This window comes from Malus domestica, chromosome 12 (genome assembly GCF_042453785.1).
Source record: "Malus domestica chromosome 12, GDT2T_hap1".
In the NCBI taxonomy this organism is placed as follows: Eukaryota; Viridiplantae; Streptophyta; class Magnoliopsida; order Rosales; family Rosaceae; genus Malus; species Malus domestica.
Window position 1 is genome coordinate 8,585,581 of NC_091672.1, and position 18,435 is coordinate 8,604,015.

The 18,435-nt window shown below is 40.4% G+C and overlaps 3 protein-coding genes across 3 annotated transcripts; 1 reads left to right on the forward strand and 2 right to left on the reverse strand.

The window, feature by feature from the left end:
- Positions 1-1,628: 1,628 nt before the first annotated feature.
- LOC114820191 (uncharacterized) lies at positions 1,629-3,855 on the reverse strand. The gene is made up of 5 exons (XM_029090658.2): positions 3,739-3,855; positions 3,458-3,644; positions 2,389-2,750; positions 2,054-2,120; positions 1,629-1,637 (listed from the first exon to the last, which is right to left on the reverse strand). The coding sequence occupies exons 1-5, from the start codon at positions 3,816-3,818 to the stop codon at positions 1,629-1,631; spliced, it is 705 nt and encodes a 234-aa protein (XP_028946491.2). The 5' UTR covers positions 3,819-3,855.
- A 2,019-nt stretch (positions 3,856-5,874) lies between these two features.
- On the forward strand, positions 5,875-10,495 carry LOC103456288 (probable glycosyltransferase STELLO2). Its single transcript, XM_008395979.4, has 3 exons — positions 5,875-8,232; positions 9,521-9,647; positions 9,768-10,495. Exons 1-3 carry the CDS (start codon positions 6,554-6,556, stop codon positions 10,239-10,241), a joined length of 2,280 nt encoding a protein of 759 aa, XP_008394201.3. The 5' UTR covers positions 5,875-6,553; the 3' UTR covers positions 10,242-10,495.
- Positions 10,496-10,877: 382 nt separating this feature from the next.
- On the reverse strand, positions 10,878-16,533 carry LOC103456287 (magnesium-chelatase subunit ChlH, chloroplastic). The gene is made up of 5 exons (XM_008395978.4): positions 14,743-16,533; positions 14,451-14,533; positions 12,192-13,994; positions 11,625-12,101; positions 10,878-11,537 (listed from the first exon to the last, which is right to left on the reverse strand). The coding sequence occupies exons 1-5, from the start codon at positions 16,142-16,144 to the stop codon at positions 11,160-11,162; spliced, it is 4,143 nt and encodes a 1,380-aa protein (XP_008394200.1). The 5' UTR covers positions 16,145-16,533; the 3' UTR covers positions 10,878-11,159.
- Between the last annotated feature and the right edge of the window lie 1,902 nt (positions 16,534-18,435).

An 18,435-nucleotide genomic window follows, 5' to 3' on the forward strand; every position in this document is an offset into this window, starting at 1 on the left:
AAAAACATGGTAGATTCTATTATTTTGGTGTGGGTTAGCACGATTTCAACAACCAACTGTGGGGGTACAGAATCAAATTCTACGATTTATTAAAAAAGAATAATTTTTTAGTTTATAAGGTAGTAGCGTATTTGGACAATTAAACTTAAAACGTCAGAACTTGTGATTTGCCACTTACTTATGTGGAGTGTGAAATTTTTTATTAACTTAAAGATTTAAGGTACGTTTAATTTGATATCAAGTGAGATGAACATGAATTCAGACTTGCATGCTTCACATATAAATTTATAAATTAAAAAATTGCACGATTTTTTTTATGGGGATGTGTCAACGTGTCACGTGATGACCATAATGAAATAGAATTCCACCATATTGATGAAAAGTTCAAATATAGCAGAGTTGAATGACTGAAATGAAAATATGCCAGAATAAATAACCCTTACAACTTTTTCTAGGCCAAGATTTGACTCATTCATTTTGTTAATTCATTTTTGGTCCAAGGAATGCTGCGTCATGTTCTGCAGCGCTACGCGTTGAATATTCGCATTTAGTCGAAGACTCGGTGCTGAAACGCAAGAACATACGCCGCTTATCTGGTATTGAACGCTTTATGGCATGAAAATACCGAAAAGTCCCTTCTTATAAGCCCTTTGTTGGATTTCCTTGAGGGTTCTTCAGATAACTATCCATTCTTTTTTTTTTTTTTTTTGTGGAACAATCGATATTATCTACCCTAAGAAAAGGGGCAAGACTTAATCTCATAATGAGCTAGCAATAATGTGGTTCAAATTCGTTTTTGAAAAGAATCGAACTTAATACCTCTTATTTATCAGTGGAGATGAAAATTATTCATTTTTATCCTTTGATACGTGAACTATGATACATTTCAAGAACAATCACCAGCCATCCATCGATCATGTCATACGGAATATATAATTATAGCATTTTAATTAAAATATTACCTTGTCGGTTTCTTTAAAGAAAAATGGATTGGTACGTATTAGTGAATAAAAATGTATAAAGGTTGCTTAAACTGTCCAAATTTGAAACTATCACGGGATGGTCTAGTAGTTAGTGTAAATTCTAAACTCGTAGCACGACTGATCATGAGTTCAATTCTTGACGCTAATAAATTATACAATGATAATTGGAAGATAGCTGAAATGTCTCTATGAGTCTTTTCAACTTCTGTAAAAGTAGATTGTCGTAACTTCGCCACTAACTAGTTTCTTTTTAAAAAACAAAACACCGCCCTAATTTGGTGCTTTATTCTTTGCTTATGCATTAGGTTTCTGGTTATTCATTTCAAAGCCAAAGTTCAGGTTCGTCATTCCATTCACACCGGATTAAATGCCAAACCAATACTTACCTCACGTTAGTATAAAGAACGTTCCATTATATTAACTAATTAACCTTTACAATTTTATATTTTATTTTCTGGTGTCACTATATACACACCTAGAATATATATTATATTCGCAGCTTTAGCTATCCATCATATACCAAAATTTTCCCAACCCAATCAAGGGAGCGGATCCGGATCGGATAGCTAAAACCCCATTATTTCTGACCCGACCCGTACATGCTCAACCGGGTCTCCTTAGCTACCTACCAAGCTAGCTACCTTCTCATGCTACCTGCAAATAAAAACAATAAATCATAATTAATATGAAAATGAAATTTAAGTGAATTTAAGCAGCTATTAGAATCTTGAATTATGATCGTACTAATATTATAAGGAAAACTAATGAAAATGGCTTGAAAACTTTGAGTTTTAATGATAAGGACAAAATAAAGGGTAAAGTGAATAGTACCAGGATTGACTTTTTAGTGTAAAAATGTGGTTTTTCGTTAAAGTGAACAGTACCAGGTGCTTTTCGTTAAAGTTCCCAATATTATATTTGTTAACTGTTGAAATTTTTTTTTTTTTTGTTAAAGTGAAAATATTTTTGTTCGTCACCATATAAATTATCGGTAAATAAATAAATTAACAAATTTTAAAATTTAAATTCATTTGGCAACACTTGAATAACAAACTTATAAATATATATACCGAGTAAACATAAGGATTGTGACGGCCTCCAGAGCCTGCTCTTTTGACCTTCTCTAGCTTCAACAACCTGCAGCAACAGAAAGACACCATCTGTATTGGTCAACAATATTTTTCACCACGAGCAGCCAATTACATATTGCCACGTAATGTTGTGTTATAGGTTCATACTAACAAATAACAAACCACTATAGTTGGATGCATTTCAACCGTCGGATCCTCTTCCCCCGTCTTTCCACTGTTTAGAACCGACGGTCGAAAAGCTCCAACCATTCGTGCGTATCACACGCAAGGTTCCACGTGTCATAAACATGAAGAGAGAGAAGGGGAATGCTAACATTCTGAGCGCTTTGCTGGTGTCAGGACTGTCACCGATGGTCTGACGGATCTTGACTTCAGACAGCCAGCCGGCGCCGGACAAGAGCTTCAGAATGGCGTCGGCTTTCCGGCGCATGTGAGACGACCAAGTCAGCCGCCTTCGTTTCATCGGATCCTCCCGGACCACCGCAAGCTTGATACTGCTCCATCCTGATCTCGACACGTGGTGCTGGCTTCGGCTTCGCGCGCTGGAAGCCGCGCTGGAGGTGGTGGACACGCACGAAGACTCTGTGGTCTCAGATCCGAACGACGCCGTCGCTTTGGACGATCCAGAGATGGTTTTCCAGGTCGTCTGAGTCTTTGAGCGGCTTCTCCGAACAACCTGATTAGGAAAAAATACAAATTATGTAAACAAGAAAGCAAATACTAATTGATTAGAGAGATTAATTAAAAACCAGATTAAATAATCAAACTTCTTAATCATCTGCTTAATCTTCGTTCCTGAAAACGATATTCTAGCAAATTCACGAACACAAAAATCACAGTCCGATTTCTTGCCAAAATACAGCCAAACAGCAGATTAAGAACAACATTAATTAAGCAAATTGTCGATTTGTTTGTGTAAAATGCAATCGGATTATGCAGAAACTCAGTCAAACAGAGTGCAAAAAAATTGGAAGAAAAACAGAGAGAGAGAGAGAGAGAGAGAGAGAGAGAGAGAGAAGCTCAGGTTGAACTGAGATTCATCTCACTGTGAAGAGAAAAATTGAAGAAAACCGAGATCACAGTAAGAGGAGAGCAGATTCAAGTAAAATGATGAGAAAAATGGAACTCGGAAATCACAGTTGGAATTCAGAGTTCAAAAGGCCACTCGGATCGGATTATGCACGAATTCAAAACTACAGTTGGAATTGAGCTCAGGTTATGCACAAATTCAACCAAACAGAAACTAAGAATTGAAAAACTGGAAGAGAAACAGAGAGAGAAGCTCACAAATCACAACAAAATCAACCAAACAGCACCTAAAAATTCAAAAAATTGATCACAAAGAGAGAGAGAGAGAGAGAGAGAGAGAGAGAGAGAGATCACCTTGAGATTCATCTGACGACGAAGAGCAGCAAGCGCCATGATCCTGATCTTACGAGCTCGAATCTCATCCGTTGAGATATCGCTGGTAGTGATCAACGAAGTGCAGGACTTGATGGAATCGCCAGAAACCGAGCTTCCTCTGCAACTCTCGATCTTGCTTCGCTCCCGTTCGTCGTCCAAACAGAACCTGCAAGTTCAAGCAAATGAATCAGAAGATATTAAAACGATCGAAACACAGAAACGCACAGATTAAAGCGAAGCGAATTGAAAGCGTGGATTACTTCGGAGGTGTGGCGGTGAGGAGAAGCAGAGCGGAAGCAACTATGCGTTCAGTTGGAGACGGAAACGGAGCCATAGCCATAGCCACTGCTTCTCTCCCTCTAGCTCTGAAAACTGGCGGTTCTTCGCCTATATTTGAAAGTTTCTCTCTCTAAAACCTTTTCCGTCTCTCTCTAAACCGTTTAAGATAGTCACGTGGAGAGGAGATTGCCTTGGGTAATGAGCCTGCGGGCCTCGGAGTTTGTTAAAGAGCCAGCTGGCTACCTGACCTGTTTGACTGGGGCAAATTTTCATTGGGCCTGGTAACTAGGAATTGCGATGATTGCATAACCCGACCCACCGTCAGACCTGTTTATTTTTTATTTTATTTTCCAACTAGAAATTTTATTAATTTCTCTAGCTAAAGTATTTTTTCGACACCGGATTAGGAGAATCCATCCTACCTGAACGATAATAAATGGTTTAGGAGAAAAATTGCTTTGCTTCTAGAAGATCTCGAAGCACTTTCTTATAATTCAAAACGCTTTTATGTTTGGCGGAAAATATTTATAGTGATAGGTAATAGAAGCGTTTTTTAGAGAAGCACTTTGAGCTATAAGGTTGAGAGATATTTTTAGTAATGTAGAAGGTGTTTTGAAAATCTGTGAGTGTGTACTTTGCTAGATAACAAAAAAAATCGCACCTTCTATTCACCACGCAATGAATTTTGAAGAAATTAGTTTTACAAGTTAATTCAAAGAACAAAAATATAAACACGAATTTTATTGAAGAGAAAAATTTAATGGTGAGGTAAATGTAGCATACTTACAAAGTTACAAGTAGCAAAACGAATAAGGAAAATTGATCGAATATACAGATCTGCATGTAGCACTTCATGTCCAACTAGTTTAACTTCCGCCATATGGATCCCTTGGAACTCGATAAGCACTTCACATTTATTTGCAGTAGGGAGACTTCACAATCAACCACAAACTACTTTGGCAATCGTTTCTTATGGAGCGTTTGCATGAGGCACTTTATAGTTCAATGGAACTTGGTATAAATTGTTATGAATGTACTACATGAATTAGATAAAACGGCTTGAAAAATTACTAGATGCAGAACAGTTTGCTTAGGGTTGGTTTGGTATTGCTGTGCTTTGAAAAATAGCTTCGTAGTGCTTTATTAGTTCGTTGGTAGTGTTCTAGTTGTGCATTATTAACAATTGAGTCTAGGGTTAATGTTTACCGGGCAGTCAGGTTGATGTTCGAGAATATTTGTGTAAATGCTGCGTCTTGGCTGCTGTCGCAGCGTGGAAGGGAGAAAGTGAGAGAACACGGGAGGGAAGGAGAGAGAGAATTAGTGTGTTTCCTAAATGGGCAAAACTAAAATAAACAAAATTAAAAGGATAATATTAGGGATCAAAATTTTAAATCAAATTATATGTCATCAATAGGAAATAAACACGTTAATCAACATTTAAATAATAATCTAATCATCAACAACTATATCATTTGGTTTACAAAATTTGGTTTAAAAATTTAGTTTTCCTAACATTACCCGTATTAAAGAGTGCTGCTAAGAACACACCAAATCTTCTTCACAAAAAAGCCGTGACCTTTCTGTGACCTCCTTAAAAATGTGACACGTGTTTACTCACTTACTAATTTTAGTTATGTTAACTTTTATGTTATCCTAAACCTCTATTATCTCTTATCTTATCTTCTGAAATTTTAGAGAAAATAATAACAAGAAACAAACGACGTTTGGACTCTTCCAAAATATCCTCTATCGCAACTCCCTTCTCGCTTGCTTTGGCTTCCAAAATTCTCACTCTCTATATCCAAGCACTGAATCATGGAGCCAAAAATTCATGTGCAAAGAGTTGGGCACGACATAGAACAATAAAAGCTTACTCACAACAGAGCCGGTCTTAAGGGTGTGCAAAGGATGCCACCGCACAGGAAGAAGGGCCTCTGAAATTTCTTGACATTTACACATACATATACATATAAATATATTAATGTGCAAGAGAATCCCAAAGTTATCTGCCAGCGGTAGTGGTTTAGACTTCATACCTTTTCACCTAGGAGCGGGGATCGATTCCCTATGGTTTTGCTTTGAAATTTCGAACTTTTGCATATTATAAAATTAAGCAGACAAATTTACACAAAAACATATGGCGGAAATTTGCATCCATCCGACTTGTTTTTTGCATTAACGAAAGTATTTTAGTCTGACAAAAAAAAAATTATTATAAAGAGATGTGGGATTAAGCCAAATCGTTCTTGATCATACGATAAATAGTGTGAGAAATACTCCATCGATCCAATGGATACCATAAAATTGCAGAGCTGCAATGGAGAACAACCAACTACAACTCCAGAACGTGATCCAGTTCATATAAACAAATAAACAAATAATACAATAGAAGAAGAAAGAAGACAGAGACCCCCCGTCCCCACCACCAAACTGCGAGAGAGGGTGAGAGAGAGAGAGAGAGAGAGAGAGAGAGAAAGCGGTTGTATTCAATCAAGACGTGAAATTTAAGAAACTCTCTCTCTTCTCTGACTACCACACCTGTCGCCTGTCGGCAGTGCAACAACTTGAGCGTGCGAGAAAGAAGGAAAGCAATCACTCACCAACTTGCTGAAATCACACGCAGCCGGCAGCTCAGCTCTCAACATCTTGTTGCTGTACAGAAGCAGCACTGCGGGTGGATGTTTGTCGGTGCATCTCAATCTGTCGATACAGCGTCCGAGTCAAGGCATTTCTGACTGAGCTCAATCTGTCGATACAGAAAAATCTGGGGCGTTTGGGGGTTTTGAATTCGTTTCGATGTTTGTCCAAGAACGCAACGGACCCAAATCCCCAAAATACTCTCACTCCAACTCCAGAGCGTCGCTTTCCTTCGCTCCGAATCTCGATTTCTCCTCATGGGTTTCCGAGAATCTGTACAAAATCGTCACCGTCGTGCTTCTGATCGCCACCGTCGCCGCCCTCTTCGTCCTCCGTAACATCGGTGACACCGCCGCCTTGCTCTGCTTCGAGACCCAGGCTCAGAACCTCGAGAAGATTCGGATGCCCCAGCTCGAATCCACCGTCAAGACCATCTCCGACACGTCGTCTCCCTACGCCAGCTTCCGATCTGAGAAGTGGGTTGTCGTTTCCGTCTCCGATTACCCGTCTGACTCGCTCAAGAAGCTCGTGAAGCTCAAGGGGTGGCAGGTCCTGGCGATTGGGAACTCCAAAACGCCGTCGGATTGGAGCCTCAAAGGTGCTATCTTTCTGTCCCTTGAACAACAAGCTCAATTGGGTTTTAGGGTTTTGGAGTACTTGCCTTATGATTCTTATGTTAGGAAGAGTGTGGGATACTTGTTTGCGATCCAGCACGGGGCGAAGAAGATCTTCGACGCTGATGATCGCGGAGAGGTGATTGGTGATGATTTGGGTAAACATTTTGATGTGGAATTGATTGGTGAGGGTGCTAGGCAAGAGACTATATTGCAGTATAGCCATGAGAATCCCAACAGGACCATTGTGAACCCGTATATTCATTTCGGGCAACGCTCTGTGTGGCCGAGAGGTTTGCCATTGGAGAATGTTGGTGAGCTTGGCCATGAAGAGTTCTACACTGAGGTTTTTGGTGGAAAGCAGTTTATACAACAGGGTATATCCAATGGACTTCCTGATGTCGATTCTGTGTTTTATTTTACACGAAAATCAGGTTTGGAAGCGTTTGATATCAGGTTTGATGACCATGCCCCAAAAGTGGCATTGCCGCAGGGGACGATGGTGCCTGTTAACTCTTTCAATACAATTTACCATTCGTCGGCATTTTGGGGTTTGATGCTTCCTGTTTCTGTTAGCACAATGGCTTCTGATATATTAAGGGGTTACTGGGGGCAAAGGCTTTTGTGGGAAATAGGTGGATATGTTGTAGTTTATCCCCCAACTGTTCATCGGTATGATAGAATTCAGGCATACCCCTTTTCTGAAGAGAAAGATCTTCATGTTAATGTAGGACGTTTGATCAAATTTTTGGTTTCATGGAGATCGGGTAAGCATAGGTTGTTTGAAAAGATTTTGGAGTTAAGTTTTGTCATGGCAGAAGAGGGGTTTTGGACTGAGAAGGATCTGAAGTTTACCGCTGCTTGGCTTCATGACTTAATTGCTGTAGGGTATCAGCAGCCTAGATTAATGTCATTGGAATTGGATCGGCCACGGGCAAATATTGGTCATGGGGATACAAAAGAGTTTGTCCCGCAAAAATTTCCATCAGTTCATCTTGGAGTTGAGGAAACAGGAACAGTGAACTATGAAATTGGAAATTTGATTAGATGGAGGAAGAATTTTGGGAATGTTGTGCTTATCATGTTTTGCAGTGGACCTGTGGAACGTACTGCTTTGGAATGGAGATTGCTTTATGGGCGGATATTTAAAACTGTGATCATTTTGTCTGATCTAAAGAACACCGATCTTGCTGTTGAAGAAGGAAAATTGGAGAATGTATATAAGTAAGTTGTTTTTCTCATGAATTTGAACCTCATCTTGCTTATATCACTTCTATTAGATTACATTGTTGGCTTTCAATCATGTTGAATTGTTTAGTTCCACTTCCTATATTCTTCTGGGTAGGTGGGGAGTAAGGATTAAGAAGAGAAGGGGATGCGTGGTAATCAATTGAAACTTGTTTTGATTTAGATACATTAATCCAAGGATTAGGTTAGATACATGTTTAAGTGATATACAAATTGTGGACATATGAGTTTTCTATTTTTAAAGGTTTTGATTGATTGTTGCAAGAACAACTGGGATAAACCATCTTGATATAGTTGTATTGGAATTCTCATGGTTAAGACTTGTTAGGCATAGTAGTAGATGAGAATAGGAGCTTAAATGTGCAGTTAAAAGTAAAAGTAGGGCATCTTTTGAGACATGCAATTTTATATAACCGGACGCATTTGTGTTAACATTGGAAATTTACTTGTATGAAATTATATAGTGGCATCAGTGACCTAGCTAAGTTACACGAGTTCATCATCCATGACAACTTTGCGGATTGATACCCACAGTATAGGTTTTTGTCATCAAGTAGGGGATGTCATTCTAAGCTCTGTCCATTTCTTGAAGGCGGAGTGCAGAAAGTTTCATCACTTAAAGGGGTGGTAGTCTCAGGCTGCATTTATTTATTTTTTTTGTATATATCCGCATTGGGATCTTACTACATATTCAGTAGCTTGTTACCAGAATTCGAGATTCAATTGCATGTCTTCCTGATCGTGTTATGATTGAATTTCTGCAGTTAATGGTTGGTATTAGTTATACTAAAAAAACCCCGCAGTTTAGAAAGTATTTTAATTTTAGAGGAGTATTGTTATTTTTCATTTCTTCTCGGTTTTGTGAATTGGTGCCTTTTGGAAAGCCCTATGGGCTAGTTACGTTTATAGAATTTCTGCTAAATAAGATGAGTTAACTGAAGACAACTTCAGAAGCAAGTCCTGTAACCCCCAATTCTATTTTAGGCTGCAGAATCTGTGCATATCCCCTGGAATATGTCTGGTGCAAAGTATCTTTTATTTGAAGGACTGTTGAATTGCTTCCTTAGAATGCAAGTTTGGTAGTTTCGCTGTCAATTTTACTTTTTCTTAAGTATTCATTTTAATAGTTTATGATGATGGAGAAATGGTTGTATGTGAAATCCTAACTGTTTTTTTACTTACATTTTGGTTAAAGGCTAGCTGGAATTAGTTAAGATGGGCCATTGCTAATTTTCTGGTTGTGCTTTTTCATATTTCTTTGTAGGTACATGCCCAAAATTTTTGATCGATATTCCGGGGCAGATGGATTTTTATTTCTTCAGGACAATACTATTCTTAATTACTGGAATCTTCTACAGGCAGACAAAACTAAATTGTGGATCACAAATGAGGTAACATGACTTCGAATAACCCATTTACACACATATAAACCTTCTATAATAGGACTACAAAATTGAAAATTCAAACTGTTATAGTATCGCTTTCTCCCTCACAATTTCAATGGGATTCAGGTACCCAAGTCTTGGAGTACTGTGTCAACAAAAGACAACTCAGAAGAATGGTTTTCAAAGCAAGCAGGCATGGTAAAGAAGGTTGTTAGCATGATGCCAGTTCACTTCCAAGTCAGTTATAAGAACAGTGTAACTAGTCGCAAGAGCGTCACATTATGCAGTTCTGAGGTGTTCTACATCCCTCGTCGGTTTGTAGCTGACTTCGTCGATCTTGTTAATCTAGTTGGGAATCTAGAAATTCATTACAAGGTTGCCATTCCAATGTTCTTTCAAGCATTAGATTCACCTCAGAACTTTGACTCGGTGCTCAGTACAATGATATATGAGGAACAACTACCTTCTACGAATTCTTCATCCTTGTATTCGGCTAAAGTACCTGCGGTTCACCCATGGAGTGTGACAAGCGAACAAGAGTTCATTAAACTAATAAGAGTAATGGCAGAAGGTGACCCTCTCCTAATGGAGTTAGTTTGAAGGTAACTCATCTCTTTTGATACTAAAAATACCGTGAAAAGGGTGTAAGAAAACATGTACCATTTCGTTAACTGTCATACGGAACTCTTTTCTTCTTTTTTAGGGGGTATCTTCGGTCGCTTTTTTCCTCGTTTTCATTTTCTGTAGGTTTACGTTTTACCATTCGTTACTGATTGAAGATCCCCCCAAAAGATGTATTCATCTATCTCTTTTTGTTCATCAATATATGAAATTAGAATTTGTGTCTTCAACAATCCCAAATTTGACTTGTAGATTGATTCAAATTCTTGCAACTGCTACATTTGGCTTTTTGGTTAGAATGTCTCTGTCTCAAACGTAATATCATCTTGAATTATTAAACTCCCCGAGAGTAACCGGTACTGGTGGCTAGCTCTCCAACCTTTATTTCTTTTGGCAACTCGTCCTCTACAAAAACCCCGAAATGTAATTTCAAAGGGGGGAATGAGTAAGCTCGGGCGATTTCGTTCATAACCTTCCTCCTGTGAGGGACGGGTCACACCCCGAAATCACTAAGCATACTCATTCACTGTCATCAGATTAAGAACCTGATGGTAATCAATACTAGTTCTGTTATTTTGACATTTGAGAGCTGTGAATGTATGGGAAACCGATGGCTAACCGACGATATGGAGATTGTTTATGACAGAAATTGTGAAACAATGTATTTATAGGACTTACAAATGTGCAAAGTAGCAGTACAGGTACATATCCCCGAAAACGAAATGAACTACGGTGGGGAACTGGTTAAAAAGTTCACATTTGACGGTTCCTAGAGGCTTTGCCTGTCCTTTTGGAAGGAGCTGGAGGAAGGGAGGGGCAGAGAGGAGCTCAAGTAAATCGTAGTGTTACTGTTTTTTGCAAATTAATTTACAGTGTTCTCAACAACGCTGTATGAGTTTACCGATCGATTCCCTCAATTTTGTCTTCAACTTCTTGGTACAACTCCTTCAACTTCTCAATGTTCTCCTCTGCGGTGTCCCAGTAACCGCGTCCGTTGGCCTCGAGGAACGTCTGTACCAGCTTCCTGAAGGAGTTCGGATTCGTCTTCATGAGCCTCTCCAACATCTCCTTGTCTTGAATGAAAGTTGTGTTGGCCTCTTCGTACACCCAGTTGTCAACTTGGCCAGAAGTTGCACTCCACCCAACCGTGTTAGTCAGCCTTTTCTCAATTTCCCGAACACCCTCGTATCCACTTGACAACATTCCTTCGTACCACTTCGGGTTCAACAACTTCGTCCTTGCATCAAGACGTACGGTCTCAGACAGTGTGCGAACCTGCAATGCAAGACAAGCTTGTTAACTGGACACAGGAGATTCTGCAGTATAAGCAAAAATATAGTACACCGGCGTATTGATTCTCACCTGGGCATTGGCTGTGGTGGTGTCAGCAATGTAAGCACTGGGTTTCTTTCCATCTTTCCTTAGGCTTTGCACCAGATTGGTCGGATCCGAGTCAAAGTAGTGACTCACATCAGTGAGTGAGATCTCCGACGAGTCAAGGTTTTGGAATGTTGCCTCAGCTGTGCTCAGAGCCATCTCAAAAACTTTCCTGTTCTCAGCCATGCCTACACCGGGGGCATCAGAATCAAAAGCAAACGACTTCCGACTTAGATACATGTCTTGCAGCTGCTTCTCATCGTTCCATGAGGAGTTTTCCACAGCAAGGTTTATGTTGGAGGAATATGATCCCGAGGCATTGGAGAAGATTCGGGTCGCAGCTTCACGAACCCCGATCCCTAGGGTTTCTGCTTGCTCCAGTGCGTGCTTCCTGATGAAGTTTTGCTCCACTGGCTCGTCTAGTTCAGCTACCATCTTCACTGCCCGGTCAAGCAAATTCATCTGCAGACAATAAAATTTCGAGAAATCGTAACTATTTTATACTATTGTGAGTGCCACATTATGTTTCTAACGTGTATCACAAGACAATACCTGATTGATGAAGAGGTCTCTGAAAACACCTGAGCAGTTGACAACGACATCAATCCTCGGTCTTCCAAGCTCCTCAAGAGGTACTATCTCCACCCGGTTGACCCGTCCAAAAGCATCTGCAACTGGTAATACACCCACCATCCACAAAACCTGAGCCAAGGATTCACCGTAGGTCTTGATATTGTCTGTACCCCACAAAACAAGTGCTACGGTCTCAGGATACTTTCCCCCGTTATCGATCTTCTGCCTCTCTATCAGCCTCTCCACCACAATTTTTGCACTCTGCATTGCTGCTGTTGTGGGAATAGATTGTGGATCAAGTGCATGAATATTCTTTCCCGTTGGCAACACTTTCGGGTTTCTTATCGGGTCACCACCGGGCCCTGGCTCTACATATTTACCCTCCAATGCTTGTTTCAAACTCCCTATCTCATTGTCAGCCACAATTAGCTTCAAGCATTCTGCCAAGAACACGAACAATGTTCTGAGCTTCTCCCTGTCAGCCCTGTAAAATTTTGTGTTTGACAAGTACTGCACCCATGGTTCGTTTATACCGAACCCAAGGATTGAGCTCAGTTTATCAGCTACGTCAACTACTTGGCCCTTGCTATTTGTCGTACGCTCCACAAATGCATAAATTGCTCCCCGTGATGTGTCAGTTATTTGCCGAAGAAGCTCTACATCCTTCAATACCCCTTTATCGCTGCTTCTGTAAATATCCTCTATGTCTCTTCCGGCTGTCTCTGCTAATATAGATGGGAGGGAAGAAATCCCTTCTTCTGGACGGTCCAGTGCGGCAATGTTAACCAGAGTTGCAACTGCTTCCATTGCTGTGGGAGGCTCACCAATGACGTGAAGCCCGCAAGGCAACAGGCGGGACTCAATCTCCATGATTTTGGAATACACCTTTCCGACCACAAGATCTCGTTCTTTTGCTGAGATTTCCACTCCTTCTTCGGGTAGGTCTACGTCCTTGTCGAGATTGCACTGCTTGGCTGTGCTGATTATTGAGCTAACAATCTGTGACCCGCGGCCTGTGTCTTTCAAGGATTGATAGGAGGAGATGAGCTCACTCAACTGCTTAAGACCTTTGTAAAGTCCAGCATTTTCTGCAGGAGGAGTCAGATAGCTGATAGTGTTGGCATAGCTACGACGTTTAGCTATGGTAGCTTCAGATGGGTTGTTAGCAGCATAGTAATAAACATTGGGGATGTTCCCAATCAGACTGTCCGGGAAACAGGCGTCACTCATTCCCACCTGTTTTCCAGGCATGAATTCGAGTGAACCGTGAGTACCGAAATGTAGAACAGCATCAGCTTGGAATATCTTTTCAACAAATGAATAGTATGCTGCAAAGCCGTGATGTGGGCTAGCAGATTTGGAGAACAGCAGCCTCATCGGATCACCCTCATAGCCAAATGTGGGCTGAACACCAATGAAGACATTTCCGTACTGTTTCCCATATACCAAGAGATTCTCTCCATCAGAGTTGAGGTTACCGGGAGGTTTTCCCCAGTTTTCCTCCAATGCAGTGGCATATGGAGTTAGGCTTTGGTATTCACGGACCCCCATCTTGTATGCGACATTCAGATTTGGGCTGCTGAATTGAGCCTCTTTGTCGTGAATTACATCCTCAATCAAAGCCTCTGAAGTCTCTGGAAGGTTCTCAACATTGTAACCATCTCTTTTGAGTTCTTGCAGAACCGAGAAGATTGAGGCAAAAACATTGAGGTAGGCAGCTGTTCCAACATTTCCTTTGTCTGGAGGGAAACTGAACACCGTGATAGCTACCTTCTTCTCTGCCTGCATCAGTGTACAAAGTTTAGTCAGTGAATAATCACAGATTGAAGACATCATGCCTACGAAATACATTTTACTCATGAACAGCAAGAAGATGACGATATTTTAGTATACCATTACACCAGCCAAAGTAATAGGTAATTTACTTTCGTCATCATCGTTAAGATCAAATTTCTATCTTAAAGTCTGAAGCAATGACAAAAGCAACGATGAAACTCAAGGCATATTCAAAGATTTCAGGTTTACACCCGCTTCACAACCCTGAAGCCCCCTCAGGAGCCGAAAAAGTGCAGATTCATGAAGTTCCTTTCTTTCATAGTCATTTTTAAAGATAGATATGCAATTATAGTGTTTTATATTGAAAATAGGCATGAAAGTTCGTTCTTTACAGGTTCATGTCATGTGTTCAAAGCGACTTCCTTAATTCTACGAAGAAACAAGAAAACGTATAGTGCATACCTTTGCCTTCCTTTTCAATTCACCCCATCTGATTGCCCTGATGCAGAGCTGTTCTACCCTCTTGTGAAGAGCATGTGATTTCCCTGCAATCACATTACAACATTCAGCAACACTTTGTAAATTTTGACTACAACGGTTCATACGAAGAAGCACGGAGAATAATTTTTTCGGTTAAGCTTTCCAAAATTAAGAAAGCGTTTATCTCGGCTTTCTTCTAAGTAGTCATTCCGAAGTGCTAAATGAAGACTAGTTATGAATCATAGATATGGTTAAAGGATAAAGCTTTACTGACCTGTTCTAGGATCCCGGCCAGCGAAAACGATGGGCTCCATGCCTCCATCCAGCTCTGGGAGAGCCACTTGCAATGCCACCTGAATTGGGTGCAGACCCAAAGTGCTATTCAACCACTCCTCAGTAGTCTGGAACACCAAAGGCAATGCAACAATGTATGGAACGTCGAGCTTCATCAGAGCTTCAACGGCCCGCGGATGATCCTGTCTTGCTGGCCCCCCAACAAGAGCAAAACCAGTAAGCGAAATCGCAGAATGAATGAACGGCTTCTTAGTAACCGGATCAATCAGAAACCTCTCAACCGGCCCTGAAAAGTCAAGCCCACCAGCGAAAATCGGTATCACCTTTGCCCCTCTTGCCTCCAATTCCATGATCACAGCCACATAGTGACTCTCATCTCCGGTAACAATGTGACTCCTCTGTAGAATCAACCCGACCACAGGCGCATTCGGGCTCTTAAGCTTCTCATTGGCATCCTTCCTAGTTCCATACCAATTCAAGTACTCCTTCACATCATCATACATACAGGGTGCCAAAGGGTGCCAAATTCCGGTATCCAAAAATAAAACCGGGTCTGAATACGGAATCTTTTCCCCTTTCAGAGCCGGAACATAAGACCCCGATATCATCTTCACGAAATTCTGCAAGTTATCCGGCGATCCACCGAGCCAAAACTGCAAACTGAGAATGTAAAGCCTAGCATCCTGAGCTTTATCACTCGGCAGGTACTTCAACACCTTCGGCAAAGTCCTCACAAGCTTGAGCATGCTGTCAGCGAACCCGGCGGACTGCTTCTTCCTCTTGAACAGCTGAAAAAAGGGGCTTTTCGATTGCCCGAGCTGCGACATGCTGAAAGATCCCAACTTGTTGAGCCTCATGACTTCTGGCATTGACGGAAACACCAACACTGCATCCATCCTGTCCCTCTGCTTCTCCACAGCCTCCTTCACCTTGACTGCAAGCTCCTCCACAAAAATCAAGGACCCAATGAAAATGTTGGCGTCCTCGAGGTCTTGGCAGAACATTTTGTAGGTGTCGGCGTCACGAAGCTCTTCGACTAGATAACCCACAACTTGGAAGGAGGCGTAGCGGTTGCCCGCGTTGAGGGACTGGACAGCGGCTGTGAGGGAGGATTGGTACTGAGCCTCCAGGACGACATAGACAATTTTGACAGTGGGGAGGCCCTGCTTGTTTTCGGGGACGATGCGGCGGACTTCCTGGGTGGTTTGGGTGAAGAGGCCATTGCCCATGGCACATTTCACTTTGAGGGAGGACTTTGAGCCCAAATTGCTGGTTTTTTTGGGGAGGAAGGAGTGGAGAAAGTATTGCTTTCTGGAGAGGGAAGAAAGTTGGTCTGCTTTTGCGTTGGGTAACGTGAAAGGTGAAGACACTAATGAAGCCATTGCCAATCAGCTTCTCTCCACCACCAAAAGCAGAGACTCCTCTGTTTCAAAAGTGAGGAGTGAGAAGGTGGAGTTAGAGATAGAGAGAGAGAGAGAGAGAGAGAGAGAGAGAGAGAGAGAGAGAGAGAAGCAGAGAGCTCTCTTTCTTTTTCTTTGGGTTCTGGAGAAGTTTGGAGTCTTATAGTTTGTGTGAAGGGAGGGAGGAGAGCAGAACAACACTTGGGGGAGTGAGGAAGAAACAGTTGGTTTTCATAGCCAGTGGTGGAAGTTGGGGACACGTGGCTTAATGGGTAGTCAGGGAATTATGAGGGAAGTGTTTTTTTACGAGGTAGAGTTTCAATTTGGTCTATAATTTTTGGAGGAGTGAGAGAGGGAGGAGAGAGAGAAAGAGAATCAAGAAGTGGGCAATGGGAGTGTGGTAAGCTAATCTGTTTGGGTCATTGTGATGGAGTTTGCTGCATTCTGATTGGTTGGAATGGATTTCTTATAAGGAGGCATGAGAGAGGGAGTGTGGATGATGAGAGAGAAAGGGGGAAAGAGAAAGATATTCCTTAGTTTCATTTTCTTGTTAAAAAAATCCCTTCTTTTTAATAATTTAGTGTCCTTTTTCAGTGCGAAGTAGATATTTTTTTCCTGTGAATGCCCTGAGAACACCAAGTATTAAAGCATAAACTTGAAGAGAGAGAAAGAGGGGAGGGTGTGAGTGTAATGAGAACCAGTTATAACAACTGGTGAAGACAATGACACATGAACGTACGGCAGAACATATGGCCCTCTTGAATTCAGGTCCTTTTTATCTCGGATGCAAGAGAAGGATGCAAGTGAAACAGGTTTACCGTCATCAGTGTATATCAGACTATTAATATAAATTTACGTCGAGAATTTTACACATGACTTCATACTTGTGGTCTGAGACTTACGGTAGCGGGAAACCCCTCCTAGGTGGTTCTCTTCGAATCAAGACCTTAATTGAAATTATGAAGGCAAATTTTACCCCACAAAAACAAAGCAAAAAGAAAAAAATGTTGTAAATGTTGTAAATGTTGTAATGTAATATGTGGATGGCCCACATGAATAGTTTATTACTGAAGATCTTTAATGAAAAGGGTTTAGGCCAACAAATATTTAACTAAAAATCATCCCAAAATGTTATTTAACTAAAAGGGCTCAAAGTTTAATAAAAAAAATCATCCAAAACTATTATCCACGGGTCAAACTTACAAGCTCAACCATTTACAAATCCACACTTCCGTAAATACCCCTAAATGATTCGATATTATCCTGACTCTTCACCAACCTCAACCCAGCACGAAACCGAATAATAACTCCCTGTCTTCCTATCAAATCAAATTCCCCCATTTCAAAAACAACCAAATCAAAGTTCAAACCAAAGTAGAAAAAGGAAGCATTCATCGGAATAAAGCCGCCGAAACAAGTTCAAAGAAGTTTAATGGCAGAAACCGACGAAAAAGTGTCTGTAAAAAAAAAGAATCAAAACATAAAATTGTTTCTGGAGAACCCAAAACATAACACTGTTTCTGGAAAAAAAAAACCAGATACAGTGTTTGTTTTGTCTGTGCATAAACAAACATTGTAGCTGGAAAGAAAAGAACCAAAATCCATAAATAGTGACTTAAATTCCAAAAACAGTAACTTAAATTTCAGAAACAGTGACTTAGATTCCATAAACAGTCTATATTTTAACCTTTGATTGTTTCTTTTCTTTCATACATCAGTTGATTATATTTAAGAAACATGGTGCTTATTTTACTTTGAATCCAAATATAGTGAATTTCACTATTTCTTTTCTAGCTTACATTTAAGAAACAGTGTCTATTTCATTTGGATCCAGAAACAGTGAATTAGGTTCCAGACACAGTAATTTAAATTCCAGAAACAATGACTTATATTCCAGAAACAGTGTTACTTAAAATCTAGAAACCCATAAACAATGTTACTTAAAATCTAGAAACAGTTTATTTTTACAGTCCAGAAACAGTGATTTGTCGTTATTATTGAATAGCATGCAGATCTCAAATTTATTTTATGGAAAAACAAACAATGAAGTCCATTGATGAAGAAAAATTGAAAAACAGTATCTCGTATACACTATGAATAATAACGACGATCACATTTCAACGAAATAATACAAAATATAAATTAAATAGCATGAGGATCTATATTTTTGTTTTAAAGAAAAAGAAGAAGGTCTACAAAACAACGATGAACTCCATTAACGACAAAAATTTGGAACTTAACCTAAAAACGTTAGGGGTAAAATCGACATATCA